Source organism: Cucurbita pepo, chromosome 3 (assembly GCF_057944985.1).
Source record: "Cucurbita pepo subsp. pepo isolate OVF chromosome 3, ASM5794498v1, whole genome shotgun sequence".
NCBI lineage: Eukaryota > Viridiplantae > Streptophyta > Magnoliopsida > Cucurbitales > Cucurbitaceae > Cucurbita > Cucurbita pepo.
In genome coordinates, this window is record NC_141800.1 from 2,839,258 (window position 1) to 2,864,803 (window position 25,546).

Here is a 25,546-nt window from a genome sequence, read left to right on the forward strand (position 1 = left end):
GTCGTTGGAAAGTGAGTGCCGCACGTTGCAAGTCCGCTGCCATCAAAAGTGCGATTGTGACCAATGGTATCAGAGCTTTGTTAGTTCCATCGAACCAAGCAGCCAATGAGAATTAAAAATAGCTGCAAACAGCTTCTTCAATGGATCAACTCACAGATAACTTTCAAGTCCGATAATGAAGGTCTCATCCGATTATTGAATAGAGAACAAGAATATGAAAATGAAAAATGGAGATTCATATCAAAAGTAGCAAAAATAGTGTCATTTAAAACCAATCCATTCCCTCCAATTGAAGTTAAACTCATCCACTCAGTTCATGCAGTCCAAGGAAGAACATGGTAGTAGCAACTCCCAGAAGAAAGAACAGGCAGAGGAGCAAGAGTAGCAAATTACATACCATTGTGATGAACGGATGAAGCAGCAACAAAGCCACATATAAGTGAGATTTTGATGCTCTGTTCTTGTGAGATGCAAAAACAATCAACAACGCATTTCAAATCTTTCAAATGAGTGTCTGTAATCACTCTACAGCGAAAGAGCAGCTTCAATTTTCCCCCACGAATCCATAGCAGGTCCTTTGAGCATCTTCTTCATCTTCTCAACAATCTCTTTTGCCTCTTCAACCTTTGATATACCCACCAATCCACGAACCAGGGCCTCCATTGCCTCAAATGGAGGAACCCACCTCCTCTTTATGATCTCTCTACATGTAAACTCCCCCTCCTTAACCATGCTTCGAATCAAACTATAACAGATTCGCGAACTGGGTGAGACATGGCCATCCTCCAGCATACTCTTCAGAACTTTCGTAGCCAATTCAATATCTCCAACATTGCCGTAGCCATGGATGATTGCATCATAGCTAGTAGAATTGGGCTTCACACCCTTTGAAACCATCTAATCTAGCAATTTCTTGGCCCGTGCACACTCCTTGTTCTTGCACAGCCTCAAAGTCCTGTAATTGTAACTAGCGAAATTGTACTCCAAACCTCTCTTTGAAATTTCCTTCACAATCCCGTCGAATCCGACCAAATCGCCTTTGTTCCAGTAAGCTCCTAACAAGATATTGTACGAGTCAATGTTGGGGACGACCTTAGCATCATCCTTGTACAACTCATCGATCCAGTTCCGAGCCGATTCAAGATCGTTTTGCTGAACAAAAGCCTTCAACACCAGATTGTGCGAAACCACCGTCGGAGTAACACCAATCTTCTCCGGAATGGTTCTAAACATCTCATGAACCTTCTCAGGCATGGAATTGTTGAGATAAACAGAGAGAACAGCACAGAGCGATTTCTCTGACAGATCGCAGGGTTTGTTCAGGATTACCTGATCAAGAGTGCGGATAGCTTGATCGACCATGCCGGAGCCGGAGTAGAGCATGATGAGGCGGATCCAGAAGCCTTCAGAAATGGCGGAGGGGGATTTGAGTTGGGATTGAATGATGCCATCGATGAGGTCGAAGCGTTGAGCACGCGCGAGTTTGCGGATGGAATAGTGGTAGATTGGGCGGTGGCGTCGGAATGCCGGAAGGTCAAAATGGCGGATTTAGCAGCACGAAATGAAGGGAAAGGGGAATCGGAGTTTGGTTGAAGCGGCCGAGTTGTTGAATATGTGAAAGAAGGAAGGAGTTTGGAATGGAGGAAGAGGCATCTTGGAGTTCTGGAGAGAGCCGCAGCCATGGCGGATGGCGATGGGGTTTAGACGTGAAAATTACAGCCTTCAATGGCGTTGGTAGGGTTTAGCCTTTCTATGGGCCAAGCGATCGAGGACCGGAGGTAAAGAAAATGAATGGCAAATTGGTCAAACTAATTCGAAAAGGAATAAATAATATAAAATAAATATATAATTCAAAATGAAATGTTCTTAAAAAGTGGTTTTCTTTTTCTTTTTCTTTTTTCTTTTAAACTTTTTTAAGGGTGAAATTACCCTTTTATCCTTGAGCAACAAAAATATTAAATGTCCAAAAAAAAAAAAAAGTGTATTAATTAAATATATAATTGTAAATATTAAGTTTCTCCCATTAAATATTTCAGGGTCGTTATATGATATCTCTATCCACGTGTCTCCATATGATCTAATATTATGAAATGATATAAGTTTTAGATTCAAAAGCTTGCGCATCTCACTTAAATAAATAAATTTACTTAAAAAACGATCCAACTATAATAAAATCTAAAATTTCACACAAACTATGTTCTATTTTCGGTCACTTTGATGTCAACTTTCTTAGAAACTTCATCAGATACCAGTGCTATAAGATCCGCATCTATAATTCTCTGAAAATTCAAAAACAAGTTAGGAGTATTAATGAACGGTAACCTAGGTAGAATAATCTCAAATGGGTATCACCTAAGTTACCTTTTTCTGTTCAGCTAAAGCTTTGAATCGCCAAAATACGTTGTCGAGCTTGTCCTCATCGATCTCATAGCCAAGCTGAAAAGACAACGAGGGTGAAGCTACTACAAGAAATAAATGATATGATAACTTACGGAAAACGCTATCACAATATACCTTTCGAAGTTGACTTTTAAGAGCATGACGTCCACTATACACGCATAAGAAAGTCAAAGGTGGAGCTTTGGTTGAAAAAAAATAAGAACTTTAAGCAGGCTCATAGCAGTAAGGAAACAGGGGATACCTGAGCTTTCCAAGAACAATACCAACATGATTGGATCGTTGATAGCCAATATCTTCTGGTGGTATGATTTCGTAAGTGCCTCTGTGCTTAAGCATCCCATCCTGAGTATCAATGATCATATTTAGGATACCATTTAAGCCTCAACAGGAGTAAAATTGGAAGAAGAGCAACCTGGTGGATGCCACTTTGATGAGCAAAGGCATTGGCTCCAACGATGGCCTTGTGGGGCTGCACATTCAATCCAGTGTACTCTTCTACCTGACCAACAATGACACTCAATTTGGCCAACCTTCTCAAATAATTAAGCTTTTTGGTAACTTTTTCAAGAAGCTTTCTGGTAACTAATTACCATCTTGCTAGTTGAAAAGATATGTCTCGAGTTAATTCCAGTGTAAAGACCTCCAAGCACATGCTCTCCACGACATTGTAGGGTCATTACCACCTGAACATATCATGTACCGTAGAACGATACACTAACTCAAGTAAAGGAATGATACGTGAATGAATCGGGACCCCATTCGAATGAGAGTGATAAGGATAAGACGACCAAGAAAAGCTTAAAAGAATTGAGAGTTACTATCTACACCAACAAAATGCATATGTCCATTTTGACGACTCAATTATAAAAACTTCATGGTTAAACGTGTTTTGCTTGGAACAATTCTATGTTTGGTCAAAACATGCTAGAAAGGTTTGTGTCGGTCTGTAAGTACATGGGAGGATACCGGGACCATTAATTTCCTAGGACGCATGCAAACAAGGACAGAACATGCTAGAAGGACTTGTGTGGATCCGTAGAGACAGTCTTCACTCTTAAAAGCAAAGAGTAAGTAAAGTGCTATACCACAGGGGAATACCGAAGCATGGGGTGTTACAAAAATTATAGAACCAATTTGAGCATAGATCGGTTGATAAATGAAAGAACGGGTTACCTCCTCGAGTGAAGCATTCCCAGCTCTCTCACCTATGCCATTTATTGTGACCTCAACTTGCCTTGCACCACCGCATGCCCCCTACAAGACAATAAAATGAGAGGAATGGAATTTGGAGCAAGAACATAGAGAAGGGTTAATATCACTTACTGCTATTGTATTGGCAGTTGCTAGCCCAAGGTCATTCTGGCAATGCGTTGAAATGATAACATTTTGAGTGCCAGGAGTATTACATTTTATATCAGCTATCAGCTTCCCATATTCAGCTGGCACTGTATACCCCACTGTGTCTGTTATGTTCAGAGTTGTTGCCCCAGCTCTTATCACTTCACCAAGAATTTGATACAGAAACTCTTTATCTGATCTGATACCACACCCAACAAATGGTAGATTAAGTTTATTCAATAACTCGAACCCGAACCAGTTCAATTCGAATATATGCGAACTACGCAACAGCCTAACCCCACCGCTAACAGATATTGTCCTCTTTGGACTTTCCCTTTCGGGTTTCCCCTTAAGGCTTTAAAACGATCTGCTAGGGAAAGGCTTTTACACCCTTATAAAGGGTGTTTCGATCTCCTCGCCAACTGATGTGGGATGGTTTCCACACCCTTATAAAGGGTGTTTCGTTCTCCCCCCAACCGATGTGGGATCTAACAATCTACCAACCGATGTGGGATCTAACAATCTACCCCCTTCAAGGGCCAGCATTCTCACTGGCACTCGTTCCTTTCTCTAATCGTTGTTGGACCCCCACCAAATCCACCCCCTTCGGGCCCCAGCGTCCTTAATGGCACACTGTCTCGTGTCTACCCCTTCAGGGAACAGCCTCCTCGCTGGCACATCGTCTAGTGTCTGGCTTTTATACCATTTATAACGGCCCAAAACCACTACTAACAAATATTGTCCTTTTTGGACTTTTCCTTAAATGCCAGCAGAACAGCCTCTTCAAAACGCGTTTGCTAGTGAAAGATTTCCACACCCTTCTAAAGGGTGTTTCGTTGTCCTCCACAACCAGATGTGGGATCTAACAATCCACCCCCTTCAGGGCCCAGCATCCTCGCTGGCACTCGTTCCTTTCTCCAATCGATGTGGGACCCCACCAAATCCACCATCCTTTGGGGCCAGCGTCCTTAATGGCACATCACCTCGTGTCTACCCCTTCAGGGAACAGCCTACTCGCTGGTACATCACCTAGTGTCTGGCTTTGATATCATTTATAACGGCCCAAAACGCATCTGCTAGGGAAAGGTTTCTACACCCTTATAAAGCTAGTTTCGTTCTCCTCTCCAACCGATATGGGATCTAACAAACTCGAACTAGCTCAAGTAGAGATGATTAAAGATCAAACCTGCCAGCATCCTCAGGGCTAAACTCAACATCATCAAAACCCAAGCTTCGTGCAAACCTCACCATGTTCCTAGCAATCTCAACCACTTCCCCTCTCGTCTTTCTAAGCTTATGCGTCAAATGAATCTCACTCGTTGCAATGAACATATGTATTCTTGGTCTCTTAGCATACTTCACTGCCTCCCAAGCAGCTCGAACGTCGCTCTCGGTACACCTCGAGAACCCGCAAATCACCGGCACGTACCCATCCTCACCTACCTCATTGCCAACCTCTTTCGCAACCATCTCCACAGCCTCAAAGTCCTGCCTCGACGCTGCCGGGAATCCCGCCTCGATTGCATCGACCCTCAGCTTCACAAGCTGACGGGCAATGAGAAGCTTCTGCTTCGACGTGAGGGCTGCACCGGGGGATTGCTCGCCGTCGCGGAGAGTGGTGTCAAATACGCGTACATAGGAAGCGTCCGGGATGTAATTCGGGGTGTAGGGTGGACGTTGTCGAACCGAAGACACTACATGACATGATGTTATTTGATGACGGGAAATACAAACGTCGTGATTCGGCTTCGACATCGACATTGAAACCGGCATAGTTAGCATGGACATAGCTGGATTGGGTTTGAGGTCTCGTACGTTGGAATTAATTGAGGGCATCATATTTGTGGAGGACATGCACGACATGATTTGTCGTTTTTTAACTTTGTTGAAAAAGGAAGACAACTCGCATCTTAAATTATTGGAAAAGAGAATCTAACATATTTTACACGTGACATTTTGCAGCTTTATTTTGGAACTATATAAAAAAAATCGAACTCCTTTGCAATCAAATTTGTACTATACTCCAATTTCTACCTAACGAGTCGTCCTTTTCAATATCGTGAATTACTAAAAATAATTCAACATGAACCGATATGTAATACTCATTTAAGGTCGAAAAAATATTGAGATAGTTGAAATTGATCGTGAAGAACAAGATCATGACGAAAACTCATAAATGATGGAGGATAACACTTGTCGTCATTTTTTCATAAGAGTTTTTATTTCTTTATCAAATAAAGTCCACGACCACAAATCTTATGACCTCTTGGACTTGCTTTCACGGGTTCCCCGAGTGTTGAACAATGACAGCAGCTTCCCGAGTGTTTTGATTGAAGTTGTCATTACTCCGCTCCACGTTACCCTACTTTTAAAAAAAATTATTCTCATTTTCCATTTTATATTTTTTAATAATAAAAAAAAAACAGCTATTTTATACTAGATTTCAATAAATATTGTAAAAATTAGATAGATATTTACAAAATAATAATAATAATAATAAATGAAGGAAATAATAAATATTGTGAAGGTTTTTATAATTAAAATTCTTGTTATGAGAGAACAAATGGATGAATTAATTTAGTAATTGAATTGCCAATCTTTTTCATATCCACCAAGTCGGTTCCACTAGAAATTGCATTAAATAGTTAGTTTTGTGGATTCAATTCAATAATTTTTCTAATTTTTAAAAATTATTAATACTCAAATAATACCAATTTTCGTATATATTATTTATTTATATGAATTTCTGATAGTATTTAAGACAATTGAATGACTAAGAGTTGTTAAAAATACGTTTCCAATAAAAATTTGAATAAAATTATTATGTGACAATTAAATTGCAATTAGTAATTATAAAGAATCGTGTACATCACGATCATACTAAAAGTGGACAAATAACGTTACATCGAATGAAGTATATGTCGGACCAAAATGCAACACCCAAATTACCCAGACATGGAAGAGAAGTATTAAACTCTACTTCGATGTAGATCGGGCATAGGAGTCTATATGTCTAATGGTTAAATCTTTGTCATGTCGTAAATATTTTGTGACAATTCGTGTGACAGAACAATACCATTTCTTACACACACACTCTTATAAAGAATGTTTCGTTCGGCTCGAGATGCAACAAATGGGTTTGAATCAGTCACTGGAAAAAACGATTCTCGAGTAATTTTAACGACTTTTTAGTTTAAAAACGAGTAAAGAAAAGGTTTTTTTTTTCGAGATATTAGTCACGATCATGATTAATTACGATCGTACATAATTAATATACAAAAACAGTGCATAGAATCATGTATATAAAACACAAACATCCAACAATTCCACAAAAGGCTGTGTTATATCCAAATGGGAACCTCTCCTCGCCGCCACAAGTCAGGGTTGAAGAAAGGGCCATGGACGCCGGAAGAAGACCACAAACTCTTGGCTTACATTCAGCAGCATGGCCATGGAAGCTGGCGAACCTTGCCACCGAAAGCCGGTATGACGCTACTCAAACACCTTCTTTAAATTTTCGACGAGGGTTTAATAATTTCTTTCGAAAACTTTAGGACTCGAGCGATGTGGAAAGAGTTGTAGACTTCGATGGACGAATTACCTCCGACCCGACATCAAAAGAGGAAAATTTAGTTTGCACGAAGAGCAAGCGATCGTTCAACTTCATGCACTCCTCGGAAACAGGTCTTTATTGATTCATTCACGATGTTTAGTTTTTTCTTACAAAGATTTGATTTTGATATCGTTCGGGTGTCTAAGGTGGTCAGCGATAGCGACCCATTTACCTAAAAGAACGGATAACGAGATCAAGAACTACTGGAACACGCATATGAAGAAAAAGCTGATCAAAATGGGGATAAAGAACAATGAAGAACAAAACAATATGAACTCCACCCTCACCCACATGGCTCAATGGGAAACGGCTCGGCTCGAAGCCGAAGAACGACTCGCTCGACAATCCAAGCTGCAACCAATTCCATCAGCCAATCAAAACCCATATGGTTCTTCAGGTAAAATTCAAAATTCTACATTTAAAAATTTATGAGATTTGAAATTTATATATTAATTCTTTGCGGCGAAGGCGGCGAGGAGTCTCCAACGACGTCGTCTACGGCCGCCGGTGGCGATCAACTGCCGTCGTCGGACAGCAAGAACAACTGGTGGGACACCATTCTCGGCGGCGAGTTCTGATGGAAGTGAGTTTTTATTTATTAATGATGGAAAAAGAAAATGACCCAAAAATTAATTATGATTTTCGGAAATTATTATTTTGGGAATTAATGTAAGTGTGAAAGTTTGATTTACATTATTATTATGTTTTTAAATTAATTTCTATGTTTCAATAAATTTATTGCAATTATTAATATTTTTTATAAATTGTTGGAAGTGTATTATAGTATTTAAAATTAACATTTAATATTGTATGGAAAATAAATTATAAAAATTTAGGTTTATTTTTCCAAGTAAATAAATAAATAAATAAATAAATAAATAAATAAATAATAATAATAATAATAATAATAATAATAATAAAGCTTTAAGATTCTTTATGGGCATTATAGTAAAAACAGTGGCATCTAAAAAAGTGAGCTTTTATTATTATTTATATGTTCTCAACTGCCCAAGAAATTGGATTTATTATGTTAATTATAAAAATTAAATTGTCATTTTAGGTTTGTAAGTTAATATTAAAAAAAATTGTAAAGTTAGACCCGTTAAAAACGTCGTTATTCTTACGCTATTTCAAGCTAGAACAATGCAAGATCGATTCCCGATAAGCACAACTTGATCTCTCTTAGTAGTAACTAAGCACTAGCGGGAAGCTCCACTAATGGCACGTGGCAATATTTTGTATTCTTAAACCATTCCAGACTAGAACAATGCAAGACCAACTACCACTGAGCACAATTAGAGCTCGTTGTTACTGGTGTGTCGTAGGCCCTAAGTGGATGACATCCCATTCTTATAGGTTAAGTAGACTCTCACCCGTAGAGTTCCTACATATACCTAATCAATCCACGTGGTCATAACCAACCCTAAATGTAGCTCTAATTAAGCAATTAAATAAACCATAGTGATGAGGTACATGGGGAGTTCTTGTTCTTCTTCACTGTTGCAGGTCGTCTTCGAGAGCATAGCTACGGTCGATTCACACACGAAACCAAACCGGTGAAGGCGTCAGTGGCGTCGCACGCCTTGTCTTCTTCCCGGTTTTTCAAATTTCCGTCCAATTTCGTCAGACAACTCGGTAACAGGGCGAGTATAAACGGCAGCAATATTGACATTGCGCAGGTTGTCGCGGCTTCGTGGTCGAACAACTCCTCTCCTTCTCCCTCGGCGGCGGCAGCTAATGCCGTTGATGCCGCTGGCACAACGCCAACAAACCAAGAAGCAGAAAAATGGTAAAATAAGATCAAAACTACAATTAAAGATATATAATATTTATTTTTCAATGCATTTTTTTTTTATGTTTATAGAATGATAATAAAAAAAATATTTGTATTTATTTTATATAATTATTTTTCTCTCTTTCTTTTTCTATATGTGTGAAATGTCAATTATTAATTAAGTAATTAGTTAAATAATTGATTATTGTCCATTATAAATATATATTTTAGATTATGTACTAAAATGATGATATAAAGTAATTAAGCAAATAAGTAAGATGTTTATTTATATTAATTTATAATAATACAATAATATTATAATAACTAATTTTAATGTAGCGTTACTAATTTTAAATTTAATTGAAACATATCTTTAAAAATATCCGTAAAAATAAAATAAAATGACGCTCATCTATATGGCACGTAAAAACCAAGATAAAATGACGCTCATCTATATGAAACGTAAAAACCAAGATAAATGAGTGTCATGATGTAATCAAGAAAAACGATACATAATGTACAATCGTGATAGTTGTATACTCATCTAGAGAAATTAACCAATGTAGCATATTGAGACCTAGTTTTTGTACGTACTATCAATCACAGATGAGATGACTAATTTATACATTAACCAAATACAATTATCTGCTTGAGCAGATCGAATGTTTTTATTACTCTGGACTGTCGAGCTATCACGAATACAATCTTACTAAAAGACATATGACTGGTTTTGGGGCGTAGTTAGCTTCAAGGTTAGAAAAATGACCGACCATCCATCTCTTCATTTGAAAGGTTTATCTCGGTCGACATTTACCCTACCGCTATCATGTTTGTTTCATTAGTTTCTTCAGTCTGGTGCAGGTTGATAGCGATATAACTGTTTGTACTTTAATGCCACAACTAAAGTGCTCTGATACTAATTGTTACCGTGAAACCATAAGCAAGGTCGATCGTGCTCACACGCCCATAAATATAAATTAAATAAAGAGACATTGATTCACATGATTTAGAGAGTAAAAATTACCCCACATCCTCGAGTGGTAGCTAATTACAAACTACATGAAATTTTTTTAATTATTTTAAAAAGTTGAAAAGATTTTATTACAAATATATATATATATATATATATATATATATATATATTTTTTTTTTTTTTTTTTGTAGAATATTGAATATTTTATATAAATTAGTGTTATTTTTTTTTTGTGGGAATAAAAAATATATCCAAAAAAGTAAAATAAGAGAATAAAGTAAGAAGTCGCAAATGGAATATTAATCATTTATTTTCTTCAAAAAAATGTATTTAGAATTTTTTTAATAATTAAATATTATAAATTTGATTGGATTTAATTTTTATTTAATTTATTTTAAAATTTTGGTATAGTTGAAATTTTTATTTGCTAAAGTTATTGTTTCAATATTTTATTTTTTATTTTTTGCGTTTAAAAAATTGATATTATCTAAAAATTATGATAATTAAATGAATTGAATTTAACGAGTCAAATTTTAGTTTTTGGATTTGTAATAAAATCGCATTGATTCCTAAATTTCAGTCCACACACGAAGCATTTCCAACTTCACCTTTCTGATTCTCACTGATCTCCGAGCCGCCACCGTCCCCGATACCCTTCCTCTTCTTCTCTTCAGCCATGGCTGGTTCTTCTCACGCTAGACTCCTTGGCCCTGCTTCCGACTGCCGTTCCTGTCCCGATCTCGCTGTTGCAGGTCGTTTTCGAGGGCACAGCTACAGCCGATTTACTCATGAAGCCAAATCGGTGAAGGCGACGGTGGCGTCTTACGCCTTGTCTTCTTCCCGGATTTTCAAGTTTCCGCCCAATTTCGTCAGGCAACTCAGTACCAAGGCGCGTAGGAACTGCAGTAATATTGGCGTTGCACAGGTTGTCGCGGCTTCGTGGTCGAACAACTCCTCTCCTTTTCAATCGGCGGCGGCGGCGTCGGCTAATGCCGTTGACGCCGCTGCCGCTGCCGCAGTGCCTGCCACTTCTGATGCGGCGGCGTTGGAAGGTAGCGTTGGTACTGAGAGTTTGAAGGTAGAGGAGGGTTTAGGTGATTCCAGAACCTCTGTCTTCGATTGCGATGGGAGTGTTGCAATCCACGCTGGTAGGGCTTAGTATGAACTTTGACTTCGTCTTTGAGTCTTTGAGATTCCCAGAACCATTCTCTTTTATCGCTTTTAGGAATTTTCTCCTTTGATTTTTGGAAATATGTAATTAACTATTTTCGGTGCGAATTTCAGGCGAAAGATTCGGTCGTGGTAGAGTTGACGACGCTATTACTACGCCGGTGGTTAACACTTCCGCTTATTTCTTTAAAAAAACTGCTGATCTCCTTGATTTCAAGGTACTTACTTGGATTCCATGTTGATTCAAAACGGTTGACTTCAAATTGTAGTGTTATCTATCATTTTTCTCCCTATGTCTATGATTTTTTGCTCCTCAAAACATACATCAAAATTGAAAGAAAACAATATAAAGAAACTTCAAGAACTTCTTTCTTGCTCTTTATTCCATATTGGATCCATGGCAGGAGAAGCGCGCTGTAAGTTTCGAGTATGGGCGCTATGGAAATCCAACGACAATTGTTGCGGAGGAGAAGATAAGGTTTTGTTTCTGAACTAGTTGTTTGTTTCTTTTGTAATCCTTACCAAATAGCCATGTTTCGGATCAAATAGAATCGTGGTTGAAGCTGTTTTGGTTTTGAACCAGTGCTTTAGAAGGGGCTGAATCTACCCTGATTGTGGCCTCAGGCATGTGTGCCAGCACGATGATGCTGCTGGCGTTGGTTCCGGCTGGAGGGCATATCGTGACGACCACAGATTGCTACAGGAAGACGAGAATTTTTATTGAGACCATACTTCCCAAAATGGGAATCACGGTATTATAGCTTTGATCTTATTTTTCTTCTTTTTTGGTGGTCTAGTTGATTATTACGCCAATGCCAGTCTTCATTAACATTTTTCTACTCCTTCAATGATTTGGTGTTCAACTTGATCTCTCTCGTTCTGAAATACATAGCCTTTTCCCGCATGCATGCTTTAATTTTTTGGCAGTCAGAATAATTTTTGTTTTTGTTTGATGTAATACGACAACTTATTTTCTACTTGGCGTTATAAATATAAATATATAAAATGAAAAGATGGTAATCTGCCTTCACCAGATAAAATTGTGCTCAGGATACAAACAAGTCAACTTGGGGCAATTCTATCTGGTCTGGTGTCGTCCCCACTTGGCTACTTCTTTCTGCTAATCTTGAGGCCGGTTTGGGTTGACTTTTTTCTTAATGTGCTTGAACAAGTTTTTCAAATGCAATTAAAAAAAATAGTTTTTATAAGTACCGAACAAGTATTCTTAAGCTCTTAGCAATTCATTCCAAATACGTTCTTGATTCACTTTTTACTTCCATCATCCCTATTAAGTATTTTTGTTTTGGCATGAAAATAGAATTAATGAAGAATGAAAATATGAGCAAATGCCATTTCTTTAGATTTTTTTCTTTAATATTTAAAGAAATAGAATTATAGTTTCCATTTGATGTGTTAGATCCTGTTAACAATCTTCCTTCTCGTTTATTTTTACTGATTATAGAACATCTGAATTCTTTTATTGTTGATAATTTTTTTAATCAGATGGGGTTTGTTATCTTTAAAACGAAAATTGGATGGATTTGTCTAGAAGTTGGTGCTTCATGTTTTGTGCTAGAACTGGGTGGTAGGAGAGCTCTATTCTTTTAGCCAACTTTCTTTTTGATGATGTGCTAGTTATGTTTCTGAATTACTGTACAAATTTCAAAAGTTTTCAATAAATAAAATATAATGCAAAAATTAAATTTGAAAACAACATAAAGTTTTTTTTTTTTTAAAATCTTGTGGTAAAACCATCGGAGGTTGTAGAAATTGTTTATTTGTGCGTTCAAATTTTTGTGTTAATTGCTGACTTGGTAACTATAACTATAACTTGGAATGCAGGCTACCACCATTGATCCTGCAGATATGAACGCCCTAGAAGTAGCTCTGAAAGAGAATAATGTATGACCATGTTCCAAGTTTTTTTTTTCTTTTAAAGGTTTTCGTGTTTGGACTTAGTGGAAATTGATGTTACCTTTATCTTCCTTCCGTGCAGGTTTCTCTTTTCTTCACTGAATCCCCAACTAATCCATTTCTGAGATGCGTTGACATTAAACTCGTTTCAGAGATGTGTCATCGACATGGAGCATTGGTGTGCATTGATGGTACATTTGCCACACCATTGAACCAGAAGGCACTTTCACTCGGGGCTGACCTGGTTCTTCACTCTGCCACCAAGTATATTGGGGGCCACAATGATGTAAGCCCGCCTGATATGTTTTTTTTTTTTTTTTTTTTTTTTTTTTTGGTTTTATTACTCGAGGAATCGGGATTTGAATTATTAATCACTTAAAGAGTTTTGTGAGCATTTTTTCCCCTAACAATGGAATTTACCAAGCATTGTCTTTTAGGTCCTTGCTGGTTGTGTAAGTGGTTCTCTGAAACTGGTTTCCGAGATTCGGAATCTTCATCATGTGATAGGTGGTGCCTTAAATCCAGTGAGTCATTCTCTTATGCTGTTTAATTTTCCATCTTTCACTTATTGGTTGTGGAGTAACGGTTCTTGATGATTGAATGTTCCATTGGTTTCCTGCGCTCATTTTAACCATTTTTTGCGCCAAGCCCTACTGTCTAATTAATTGCTATTTCTTCATCCTACAGAATGCTGCTTACTTAATTATACGAGGCATGAAGACGTTGCATCTTCGTGTTCAGCAGCAGAATTCCTCAGCTCTTAGGATGGCAAAGCTTTTAGAGGCTCATCCTAAGGTATGCCATTTAATTTATCCAGCTGCATATTGTTTCATACGTTTAATTTACTACCCACTAATAGACCAAGGCAGTACAAAGGAACAAAAGTAAGATTCATTATTGAACCTTTAATTCTAAAAGTTATGAAGCTTTGGGGCATCTAATAGCAAGGATTTAATTATAAATCAGTGGTATGCGTTGCATGTTCCTCTGGAGAAATTAACCAATGTCGCATATTGACACCGAGTTCAATTTATACATTAACTGGATACAATTGTCTGCTTGCAAATTCATTTACATTGGATGTGACAAAATTATGTCTCTACTGTCTGCAGATCAAATGTGTTTATTACCCTGGACTGCCTAGTCATCCCGAGCACAATCTTGCTAAAAGGCAGATGACTGGTTTTGGGGGCGTAGTTAGCTTCGAGGTAAGAAAACGACTGATGATCCATCTCATCATTTGAAGGGTCTATTCCTGTAGCCTTTTACCCCACCTCCACCATGTTTGTTTCATTAGTTTCTTCATTCTGGTGCAGGTTGATGGCGATATAACGACCACCATAAAATTCATTGACTCATTGAAAATTCCATATATTGCTCCATCATTTGGTGGGTGCGAGAGTATCATAGACCAGCCGGCTATAATGTCATATTGGTAAATATACAATTCTTGACTTTTGACGCCTTTGTTTAGTAGGAGAATGAATACGTATTTATGCTTTTATGTGGGTGGTGGAAGTATTTTAACCTTTTGGTAATGGAAATGGAATAGGGATCTTAATCAGACAGAGAGGCTGAAGTATGGGATAAAGGACAACTTGGTGCGCTTCAGCATTGGAATTGAAGACTTTGAGGATTTGAAGGCTGATATTCTGCAGGCTCTTGATGCCATTTAAAGCCTAAGCACTGCTCCATTCCAAAAACAGATAATCAAGTCCTCTATCTGTTTATTTATCATCATCTTGCTTTGGTCTTGAGTGGTTGGTGCGTCGATTGAATCCCTTATCCCCATTCCCTCAGGAACAAAAAAATAAACTCAGACAGACATTGTTGTTATTTTCTTTGACAAAAGACTTTATTTTTTACACTACTGAAATATGGTCGTTACTATATGCATGACTGGTAGAAAATTGAAAATTCTTTTAAATCATTTCAAAATGATGTCACAAGCTTAAACATTCATTAATAATATTAACATAGTGTATGGTAAGATTCAATGCATTGTCTTTGTATCTGTATGAAAATGGTAAAAACACAATCATCCCATCTTGATAGGATGTTCGACAAAGGCTTGAAAATGGTTATGGTCCTTGTCCATTGCATTTCAAATATTAGTGAGATATCTACATTTTTAATTATTTTAAAAATTGTATTGCATTAGTTCTAATTAAGTTTTATAAAAAATTGGATCGATATCATTGCAAGTGTTCAATTATCTACATTTGTGATCCAACCTTGTAGGTTGAAATATGCTCGTTTTGAAAATTTTGAATTCTTTGAATATTTAGTTGAGTTTACTTCACTAAGGTCTGCATCAATTAAGGTTGAATTATGCTCAAAATTTGAATTTTTTGAATATTTAGTTTATTTTTTAATATTGTTCACTAAGGTATGCATCAATTAAGGTTGAATTATGCTCAAAATTTGAATTTTTTGAATATTTAGTTCATTTTTTAATATTATTCACTAAGGTCTTGAATATTTAGTTCACTAAGGTCTGCAAATGTTAAAATCCATTGATTAACACATATATCGTTTGAACCAAGAGAGAAGAAATTTTTGTTCGTTCATTAATCAATCTTACATGTTATTTATCTCATCAACTATAGATCAACACCTATAGATCAACGCCATTTTTCCTAGGTATAAAAGTCGTTGATTCTTTTAATAAAAATTTCGGAATAATTACTAGCATGATAGGATTATAGATGTTCCTTAATGAGTGGCAAATCTCGAAAGGCAACCATCCCCTGAACACCTCTAATTATGAATTAGAACCCTATTTAGTAGACGGAAATTGAAGGCACCCATGACGTAAAACACCTCTAATTATAAATTAGAACGTAATTTTAGCAGGAGATTAAAAATGTCCCAATAAAAACAAGAACAAGAACAGAAAAATTATCAAAGCATCATCATAAGCTTGATTCAAGTATAGAAGTAGATGGATAAAGTTATGTCCCAAAACCATCAAACAAACAAACAAACAAAAAAAAAAAAACACACACACACACAAAGCATTCAACAGTTGATCATGCAAACAAAGCATAACACAGCACAGTTGGATGAGCGGAGAAGCAGCCAATGTGGGTATCCCAACCTTTTATTTAGTGCCAATTTGAGAACGCCCATCGGCCATCACTCACTCACTCACTCACTCATCCTCATAGTTCCTGCGGTGGTGATGGTGGCGGCGGCTGTCCTCGTCAGAATCACCACCCTGCAATCACAAAAACCCACAAAATTAATACCACAAAACAAATCTTATCATCTTCATTTTGAATTGAGTGAAGTGAGCTTAGCTTACGTATTTCTTGCGCCCATATCCCTCTTCCCCATACGCATACTCACGCTCCTCGTCCTCCGCGTAGCTTGGCTTCCTGTAATCCTCCTCCTCCGACCGCCCATAGCTCGGCCTCATCCGCTCCTCATCCCCATAATTTGGCCTCTCATACTTCTCCCTTCTATACCCAGAACTCTCATACTCCTGCTTCCCATACCCCCCACTCCCCTCTTCTTCCCCATAACTCTGTTTTCGCCCGGATCCGTACTCTTCAGTCTCCGACTGCCTCCGATACCCACCAGACCCATACGACTCCGATTCCCCCTCCTCTCTCCGCCCATACCCACCACCAGATCCGTAAGACTCCGATTCCTGTTTCCGCCCATACCCACCAGATCCATAAGAATCCGATTCCTGTTTCCGCCCATAACCACCACCAGATCCGTACGAATCCGATTCCTGTCTCCCCCCATAACCACCAGACCCGTAAGAGTCCGATTCCTGTCTCCCCCCATAACCACCAGACCCGTAAGAATCCGATTCCTGTTTCCGCCCATACCCACCACCAGATCCGTAAGAATCGGATTCCTGTCTCCCCCCATAACCACCAGACCCGTAAGATTCCGATTCCTGTTTCCGCCCATACCCACCAGATCCGTATTCTTCAGATCCGTATTCTTCAGATCCGTAAGACTCCGATTCCTGTTTCCGCCTATACCCACCAGATCCGTACTCCTGTTGCTCCGACTCCGATTTCCGACCATATCCTTCAGATCCGTACTCGGATCCACTTTGCTGGTACCCATAAGCCGGCTGGGGCCTAGCAGACTCATAACCACCAGATCCGTATTCTTGTTCCACAGGACGAGGCGGAGCACCATAAGAATGAGGCTTAGGGCGGGAGTAACTGCTGTACTCAGCCTGGAGGGCGTCGTCGCCATAAGCTGAGGGCTGGGCATTGGATTCAAACTGGGGACGCTCGTAATCAAACTCGTTATCGTTGCCAGCAGAGTGCGGGTAGCAGGTATCTTCGCAGGGCGAAATTGGACGGCCATATGTCAGAAATAGGTCAAATCCTCCGCCGTAGGGCGTCGGATCGTACTCGTCGAAGTCATCCACCGCCTCATCGTCCCTCGTGTAGTACGGCATCGTGAAATCTCGTCGATCTGGAAGGAACTGCTTTGGATGAATCTATTGCGAGAGGAAGAACGATCTCAAATTGGGAATTTAAGTACTGAAATGGAATTTGGATTATCCGTGACTATACGGCGTCGTTTCGTCCTTTTAGGATAGGACAGCTGGTTGGTTACGCGTATTTGTCAACGCTCTCTCATATAAAGCCTTTGACTTTTTTATACAACACCAAAATGATTTCCATTTAATTATTTATGGAAAATAATATTCTAAATTACATTAATAATTAAATTTTAAAATAAAATAAATAATAACATTATGGTATAAAAAAAATAAAAAAAATGTAAGAGATATTAGGCATTCTTGCTTTGCTTCTCCTTCTTGTATTTGGTGTAATCCAAAACCAAATTTTGTGTAAAATCTCTCATACTTTCCTTCATCATTCCCTCCAATCCCTATGAATAACGATCAAATTAGCTAACTTTTAACGAAAAATTATGAGCGTTAATGGATAGAGTGAGTACCTTTTCTGCAAATGGCTGAAGAAAATCAGTGGGTATGGGCGAATCAAAGCTGTGAAGATCGAGAATCAAATGATTTCTCAGCACACTTTTTGATTCTGATTCTGTTCTAACGGCATACGTCGCTCCTTTTACACTGATTCTGAACATTTGCGGTTTGAAATCTTTGCCCATTCCCCTCACCTCCCATCTCATCTGATCATTTTTCATTTAAATGTTAATATCTAGATATTTGCTTTCCATTACTGCATACTATAACAATCGTATTTGTCATTTTATTATAGACAAATATCTTGTATCTATTTATTGTTGTTATGTTTGTAATTTATGTTAATATCCATATAGGTATAGTGGTTTCGGTAAATATTTTTAGGTAAGTTGAGAATTACATACCATTTGAAGGTCAAGAAATTTAGCGACATGGCGAGGAATATGAATAGGGTAATCTTTGGGGGAGCTTCTGCAACTTAGTCTCACGTCAACTACAGGGCTAAGCTTGAGGAATAGCAATTGAAAAGATGGCATTTCGACTCTCCATTCACCCTTCATCGAAACAAACAATATCATATCATTATTACAAACACGAAGAGATTCAAACAACAGCAACAACACCGATTAAAAAAAAAAAAAAAAAAAAAAAAAAAAAAAAAAAAAAAAACCTTGCTTAATTTTTCACTTTTTCCCGAAAAAGTAGCTCTCAACAATCGATCTTCGTCTCCAATATACTCATCAAACGAAGCCTGCGACGATAAACACGATTTGAAGAACAAAAAGATAGAAAATTAAAGAAAGGGTTTTGTTTGGTTACATGAGGAGACTCAAAAAGTGGATGAAAAGTGGAGAATCTAAGAGAGAAAATTGGTGGGTTTTGATGATTATTGTTGTTGTTCTTCACTGCAAAGCTTCTAAAACAATGCCTTTTCTGATGGCATTTCCGGTTGATAATAAGCTGTGGAAAGTGGAATGAAACAGCAGCCAAATTATGAGCCATGGCTCTGAAAACCCTTCTGCAGCACTCCCCAAAGATGCCTGTTTTTGTGCAATGAGAGGAAGAAAAGTACACAATGATTCACTATTGAAGCTTGAAATATATGAATGGAAGATGTTCAAATGATAGCACTAAGGTCCCCAAACCACGTGGTGAGTTTGGTTATTAATACCCATAGCTATTAATTTGTGTGCTTTCCCAGCCCATTGGATGGGCATGTATCCAACATTATATCATATGAGCTAGGACTTGTCTAAGATATGTAACCTTTATCATTTTGGGCATGTTTTCAAACCTACTTTTTAAGACTTACCAATTGTCGATGGGTCGACGCTCGTCGTATGATCATGATCTTCAACTTTGTTGAGAAAGAGCGTTCCTGGTGAATTTTTGTAACGACCCAGATCCACTGCTAGCCGATATTGTCCTCTTTGGACTTTTCCTTTCAGGCTTCCCCTCAAGGGTTTAAAACGCGTCTGTTAGGGAAATGTTTACACACCCTTATAAAGGGTGTTTCGGTCTCCTTTCCCACCAATGTGGGTTGTGGGATCTCACAATTTTTGTACCATTGTAAGAAAATAGTTGGAGTTAAAGATTAAACTTGTTTCGTAATGTGAAGCTCTAGCTGCTCTTGCTTCTAACCGCCACTTTTCATTAGACCTTTTTTTGGATATAGATTCTTTACCGATTTGGTCAAATACCTAGCGATCACGAACCCCAGAATGGTATGATATTGTCCACTTTAAGTATAAGTTCTTGTAACTTTACTTTTGGTTTTCCCAAAAGACCTCGTACTAACGAAGATGTATTCCTTATTTATAAATTCATGATCATCTTCTTAATTAACAGATGTAAAACTCCCCCCTAACAATCTTCCTTACTATCTAGGGTTGGGCCACGTGATAACCTTAACCCTCCTTTTGGGCAATATGAAACACATATGAAGACTTATTCTTTCAAGCATCTACCTTTTAGGAAATATCCAGCTATTGTAGACTTCCCACGTGATGGGATTAACTATGATAGAGACAAACTTTGGTTGTACTTCTATAATTTGTTCGTTCTCAAATAGTTATTTATTTGTGTTCACTCTCGAACATATTACATTTAACTCTTCTTTATTCGAGCGTATTGTCAATTCTTTTAGCTCAACCACGAATCACTATAACTACATTATCAAAGCATATTGACATGATTAATTTAGAGATATTGCTCGGACAACTTATTAGGGATATCGACCCTTCACATATATCCTATTGGTATGATGTAGTCCACTTTAGGTATATGCCCTTATGACTTTATTTTCGGTTTCATTCCTAAAGACTTGAGTGTTTTGATCGAAGTAATTTTATATTTGATCGAATGTGAGAGTAATTAGATTCTCATTTTTTAAAAAATTATTGTTAAACAAAAATTCTTAAATGAATTATTTCTATGTTACAATATTTCATATATATATATATATACACATGCATTCCACGTGATATTTTATTTCATAATTTCATATATATATATATATACACATGCATTCCACGTGCTATTTTATTTCATAAAATATATATATATTTATCACACGCACATTCCATTTTTAAAAATTATGTAATTGGCTAAAGGATTTTTAAAAATAGAAGAAAAGGAGAATTTTAAATTTCCAGACGGGGGTTAAAAAAAGAAATGAAATAGAGCGGGGGATCGAACCCCGTGCCTCTCGCATGCAAAGTGAGCACTCTACCATTTAAGCTACATCCCCATTATTTGATATCATTGTTTCTAATATATTTATAAAATAAATTACTCTTTAAAATTATACCTCAATACACATTTTTTGTTGAGCTCATGAGGCACCACTGCAAGTTGATACAATTTTTTGTTGATGAACTAATCGTCGATATTGGTGAAAAAAAAAAAAAGTAGTTTTGACTAATAAAAAAATTACGATAGATACACGTAGTTCTGCTCTCACGATATGTATTATATATGTGTATATGCATCTTTGACCTCGTGGTCTAAAACAAAGCACAAGAATGACTAATATGATTTCAATATCAAAGCCTTTCATTTTCCCTCTGATCCCCATCTGAGTTATTTTCATACTTCAACCTTTTGGGCAGCTGGTACGAATCACTCGGTCCTTCATCATCATGGTCACAACCTCTCTTAATCCCGACTCCTTCATTTTCATTAACATCTCCGTCTCGGTTATTAACGACAGCAACATCGTCATTTGAGGTCGATCCAAACTCCAACATTTTTCTTTCCACATACTTGTCGAACACCAGCGAGATGCCGATCTTCTTCACAGTGATTTCAGCTCCAAAATCAATGATGATCTCGACTTCATCGCCAGATTCCATCTTGAAGGTTTTGTTTGATAAATGGCCTTGCCACAAGTGATCTTCAGTTGACATTACTACATCATTGGTAAGAGGTTTGTTGGTTGTAATGACACCCTTTGTGTAATTTATGACTGATAAACTTGGAAGGTCTGATGACACTGCGTTGTCAAAACAAGAAGAGTAAACTATGCACACAATGAAGCCTTCTAAATTGCAATCAGTAAACTGAGGCAAATCAAAGAACACTGAGTGACCCTCATCTTTGTATGCAAACCAATCTGGAATTTCCTTGCCTGGAACACAAACTCCTCCAAATCCACTAACTGTCCATCCCTTATATTCAAAACAACAAGTTTTTCAAAACTTCGCTTGAATTTTGAGTATCGTTTTCAAAAACCAAATGATTATCGAATTGTGCGAGATAAGGATAGAGAGAGTACCAGTAGAATGTTTTCCTTGAAGGAGTTGGAGATGTTGCTACATCCTTCCATGTGAATGACTCTAATAGAGTCCAACAACATTTCCAAGCCAGGGATATCCATAAGTTTGGGGCAATTACTCACAGACAAAGCTACCATACGCTTGACATTCGACAAATCTGGTGCCCTTTCTAATGAAATGCAGTTTGATGCATACAATGAATTCAAATGTGGCGGTAAATCTGGGATACATTGAAGCTCAGTGCAATGATCCAACATAAGAGTCTCGAGTTTCAGAAGGCCACTAATGCTTGATGGTAAGCTATGGAATGAATTGTCTCTCAAATCCAATTCTCTCAAAGAAATCAAACTCCCTATGTCTTTTGGAATTGTGTTGTTTGACAAGTTGCAGTTGTTTAGGCGTAGTGTTCTTAAGGCGTTTAAGCCTTGTAAGGAAGAAGGGAGCAGAATTGAGTTTGGATATTTGGTTGGTGAAATCCAAGACCAAAAGGCTGAAGGGAATGATTTGGATGGAGGCCCTTTACACCCACATAGAGATAGATATTTAAGGTTTTTCAGCTTCACAATAGTGGAAGGAATTCGTTGAATGGCTGTATCATCAGCTGTTAGAGTTATTAATGATACCATTTCTCCTAAATCCTCTGGCAAAGTACTGAGCTTTGAACAACCTGAAAGAATCAAAGTTTCCAGAGATTTTAACATGGAGAAACCCTTTGGGAGAGACTTGAGGCATTTGCAGTCCTTCAAGTTTATTAAAATGAGTGCCTTCAGTTCTCCAATGGTAGGGTGCAACTCAACCAAACTCTTGCAATCTTTGAGTTTTAGTGTCTCCAGATTGGGGAGTTTCGAGAAATCCGGAGTATACGTTAGGTAATGAGAATGGCTAAGATTAAGAAATTTCAAGTTCTTCAGAAACTGTTTACAAAGAGCGAGGAAGAAACATCAGAGTTCATAGATTAAAATAGAACGAGTTGCGTATGGTGCACGGACTAAAAAAGGGGTGTGTGTGTACCTTAGACTCCTTCCAAAAGAATCGGATTTGGCTATATCTCAAGTCCACAGCAACCAATTTCTCCATATGAAAGTCTTTAGGTAAGAACTTCAAAGGAAATCCATGCCAACAGAGCCACCTTATCTCCTGAGAAATATGCTTGAAATCTCCAGTTAAGTTGACAAAGTTAAGTTGAAGTAACCTTAAATTCTGCATTTCATTAAACGCTTTTGAGCTCAGCTTTTCCTTGCTAAATCTTGGCAGCTTCAAACTTAGCCCTTCAATGGCATAAGTTCCCTACATGATTCAAAATTTCCATGTGAGTACCCAGAAAAAGCTTAACAAAAGGAGAATTCATCAAAGAGTTTCTTTTACCTTATGTCTTGAAAGTACAGAAAGAACTTCCTCATGAAGAACAAGTCTGCTATGTCTTTCAGGCTCTTTTGGGAACTTTTCACGAACAATTTCTCTCCCCATATCTCTTAGCAAATCATGCATCATTAACTTGTTTTTGTCGCCAATTGTTAAAAGGCATCTCTGAAGAAGAACACTAATACCAATTTTTGGAAAGAATCCACAGCCATCTAACACTTGTTCAACATAGTTTTTGTCCACTCCAATAAAGAAACATGAAACATCAAGAAATATATCTTTGTATGTGTGATCATTAAGCCCATCAAAGCTGATTCTAAGCTTTCTTTGAATTTGATCGTCTGGAATTTTCTTCAGTTTGTTCAATGTATCTTCCCATTCAGCTCTGCTTCTACCAAAAAGGAAAGAGCCTAACACTTCAAGAGCCAATGGCAATCCTCCTGAATAATTCACAACACGTTTTGACAGTTCATGAAAGGTTTCCGAAGGATAACTATTGCGAAAGGCATGCCAACTAAAGAGCTCGAGAGCTTCAGTGTCATCCATTTCATCAACAGAGCAAATTCCGTCTACTTCGAGTTGATTTAGCAAATGTTGATCTCGAGTTGTTAGAACAATTCTACTTCCCGAACCGAACCATTCACGACTTCTCGCTATGGCATTTAACTGTCCTATTTCATCTACATCATCTAATATCAAAAGCACTTTTTTCCTACGAAGTCTTTCTTGTAACACGACAATTCCTCGGTCGACATTTTCCAACTTAATCTTGGTGGATTTTGTGAGTGAAGAGAGGAGTTGTTCTTGTAAGCGAATTTGACCATTGGGTTGCTTGGAGATGTCTTTGATATTGGCAAGGAAACATTTGGCTTCGAAGTTGTGATAAAGTTGATTGTAAAGTGCTTTTGCAATGGTGGTTTTGCCCATTCCTCCCATCCCCAAAATTCCTACAAAACGAACACCATTTGATCCAATATCTAAATGTGATGCCACAACTTTCACTCTTGATTCAATTCCCACTGGATAAAGAGCTATGAATAAGTATGTGCTGTTGAGCTCCCTTGATATCTTCTCAACGATCAACCTTATGAATTTGGCCTCATGTCTGCCATGAAGGGTTCAGAGTTACTCAAAAACTTAGGACATCAAACTCTTACTAGCAAATTTTCACTATCTTCATTCTGGACTTTTCTCAAACATGTTGGCTGCTATGAATTGTGGGCTAAATATACGTTTCTGTTACTAATTTGTTTGGGATAATCAGTGGATTCATATAGATTTAGAAGAGAATAAAGTTCGAAAACACAAAATTTCTACTCAAATTAGTGATTCTAAAGTCCAATCAGTTGAGAGAATGAATTAAAACATGTTAAAGCACAAGAACATTAGGGAGTAGGAAATAGATACCCATCGGCGATGTTTCTCAAATCCCAACCAGATAAATTTGCAGCTTCAGAGAGAGCCATTCTCCACCTAAGAACTCGATCAATGTCCGTGAAGAAACGCTGTTCATGTCGAAGAAACGCCTCTTCAAATCCGCCCGTTTGCTTCCTCACAGTAGATGGATCAACATCGTAGAATATCGGCAAAACCAATTGCCTCAAAGTTCTTCTACATTCCATGATCTTCACGAGCTCTTCCAAGCACCATCGCGAATCTGCGTAGTTTTGTGAGAAAACAATAACAGCGACCTTCGATCCCTGGATTGCTCGTTCGAGCTCCGAGGTTATGTCTTCGCCTTGTTGGAGCTCTGGATCGTCTCGGAAGACGTTGAGACCAGCATCGATCAATGCGTAGTAGAGATGATCTGTAAAGTTCTTGCGAGTGTCTTCGCCTCTAAAACTTAGAAAAACATCGTATATCCAACCGCCGTGTTGAGCTCGGAGAGGGTCATCGGCCATGGCTGCTTCCATAGTCGAAGCTGAGATGGGAACACAGCTCTGAACCGCATCTTATGCATTCCTAAGTCAACCTTTTTTATGAGTCGTCGTCCCTGCAGTGGAACCACTACTACTGCCGTCTCGCCCACGTTCCTTTTCATTTTTATTATTTCATTTTAAAATTTGAAGTCAACTCATTCTTCGGTTCCCTTTACTTTTTAGAAATTAGAGACTAATTGGAATCAATATATTCCCTTCATTTATTTATATATATATATATATATATATATATATATATCTAAACAAGAATTCTGCATGGGCCAAATTTTTATGGGCCCCATTCTTCTGCATGGGTCAAACTTCTATGGGCCCCACATTTTCGTGGCCCAAAATTCGAATGTCAAACTTTTATGGGCCCC

At 37.9% G+C, this 25,546-nt stretch overlaps 6 protein-coding genes and 1 pseudogene across 6 annotated transcripts; 2 read left to right on the plus strand and 5 right to left on the minus strand.

The window, feature by feature from the left end:
• Positions 1 to 168: 168 nt before the first annotated feature.
• LOC111791573 (small ribosomal subunit protein mL103 (rPPR7)-like) lies at positions 169 to 1,908 on the minus strand (annotated as a pseudogene).
• Positions 1,909 to 2,091: 183 nt separating this feature from the next.
• LOC111791572 (2-isopropylmalate synthase 2, chloroplastic) lies at positions 2,092 to 5,588 on the minus strand. The gene is made up of 9 exons (XM_023672962.2): positions 4,925 to 5,588; positions 3,724 to 3,937; positions 3,574 to 3,654; positions 2,991 to 3,083; positions 2,813 to 2,899; positions 2,642 to 2,742; positions 2,515 to 2,548; positions 2,362 to 2,436; positions 2,092 to 2,279 (listed from the first exon to the last, which is right to left on the minus strand). Exons 1-9 carry the CDS (start codon positions 5,575 to 5,577, stop codon positions 2,193 to 2,195), a joined length of 1,425 nt encoding a protein of 474 aa, XP_023528730.2. The 5' UTR covers positions 5,578 to 5,588; the 3' UTR covers positions 2,092 to 2,192.
• Positions 5,589 to 7,075: 1,487 nt separating this feature from the next.
• On the plus strand, positions 7,076 to 8,100 carry LOC111785532 (transcription factor MYB106). Its single transcript, XM_023665924.2, has 4 exons — positions 7,076 to 7,222; positions 7,293 to 7,422; positions 7,498 to 7,748; positions 7,820 to 8,100. Exons 1-4 carry the CDS (start codon positions 7,090 to 7,092, stop codon positions 7,927 to 7,929), a joined length of 624 nt encoding a protein of 207 aa, XP_023521692.2. The 5' UTR covers positions 7,076 to 7,089; the 3' UTR covers positions 7,930 to 8,100.
• Positions 8,101 to 10,690: 2,590 nt separating this feature from the next.
• Positions 10,691 to 15,052, plus strand: LOC111791156 (cystathionine gamma-synthase 1, chloroplastic). Its single transcript, XM_023672394.2, has 11 exons — positions 10,691 to 11,246; positions 11,383 to 11,486; positions 11,673 to 11,746; positions 11,852 to 12,020; positions 13,111 to 13,170; positions 13,265 to 13,468; positions 13,620 to 13,706; positions 13,870 to 13,977; positions 14,295 to 14,390; positions 14,499 to 14,617; positions 14,735 to 15,052. The coding sequence occupies exons 1-11, from the start codon at positions 10,775 to 10,777 to the stop codon at positions 14,856 to 14,858; spliced, it is 1,617 nt and encodes a 538-aa protein (XP_023528162.1). The 5' UTR covers positions 10,691 to 10,774; the 3' UTR covers positions 14,859 to 15,052.
• A 1,031-nt stretch (positions 15,053 to 16,083) lies between these two features.
• LOC111791157 (glycine-rich protein) lies at positions 16,084 to 17,681 on the minus strand. Its single transcript, XM_023672395.2, has 2 exons — positions 16,490 to 17,681; positions 16,084 to 16,402 (listed from the first exon to the last, which is right to left on the minus strand). The coding sequence occupies exons 1-2, from the start codon at positions 17,612 to 17,614 to the stop codon at positions 16,337 to 16,339; spliced, it is 1,191 nt and encodes a 396-aa protein (XP_023528163.2). The 5' UTR covers positions 17,615 to 17,681; the 3' UTR covers positions 16,084 to 16,336.
• A 253-nt stretch (positions 17,682 to 17,934) lies between these two features.
• LOC111791159 (uncharacterized) lies at positions 17,935 to 19,200 on the minus strand. The gene is made up of 5 exons (XM_023672400.2): positions 18,929 to 19,200; positions 18,780 to 18,860; positions 18,514 to 18,663; positions 18,124 to 18,315; positions 17,935 to 18,054 (listed from the first exon to the last, which is right to left on the minus strand). Exons 1-5 carry the CDS (start codon positions 19,109 to 19,111, stop codon positions 17,953 to 17,955), a joined length of 708 nt encoding a protein of 235 aa, XP_023528168.2. The 5' UTR covers positions 19,112 to 19,200; the 3' UTR covers positions 17,935 to 17,952.
• Positions 19,201 to 20,978: 1,778 nt separating this feature from the next.
• On the minus strand, positions 20,979 to 25,362 carry LOC111791155 (Disease resistance protein (TIR-NBS-LRR class) family). The gene is made up of 5 exons (XM_023672393.2): positions 24,655 to 25,362; positions 23,251 to 24,352; positions 22,897 to 23,172; positions 21,885 to 22,799; positions 20,979 to 21,777 (listed from the first exon to the last, which is right to left on the minus strand). The coding sequence occupies exons 1-5, from the start codon at positions 25,158 to 25,160 to the stop codon at positions 21,154 to 21,156; spliced, it is 3,423 nt and encodes a 1,140-aa protein (XP_023528161.2). The 5' UTR covers positions 25,161 to 25,362; the 3' UTR covers positions 20,979 to 21,153.
• Between the last annotated feature and the right edge of the window lie 184 nt (positions 25,363 to 25,546).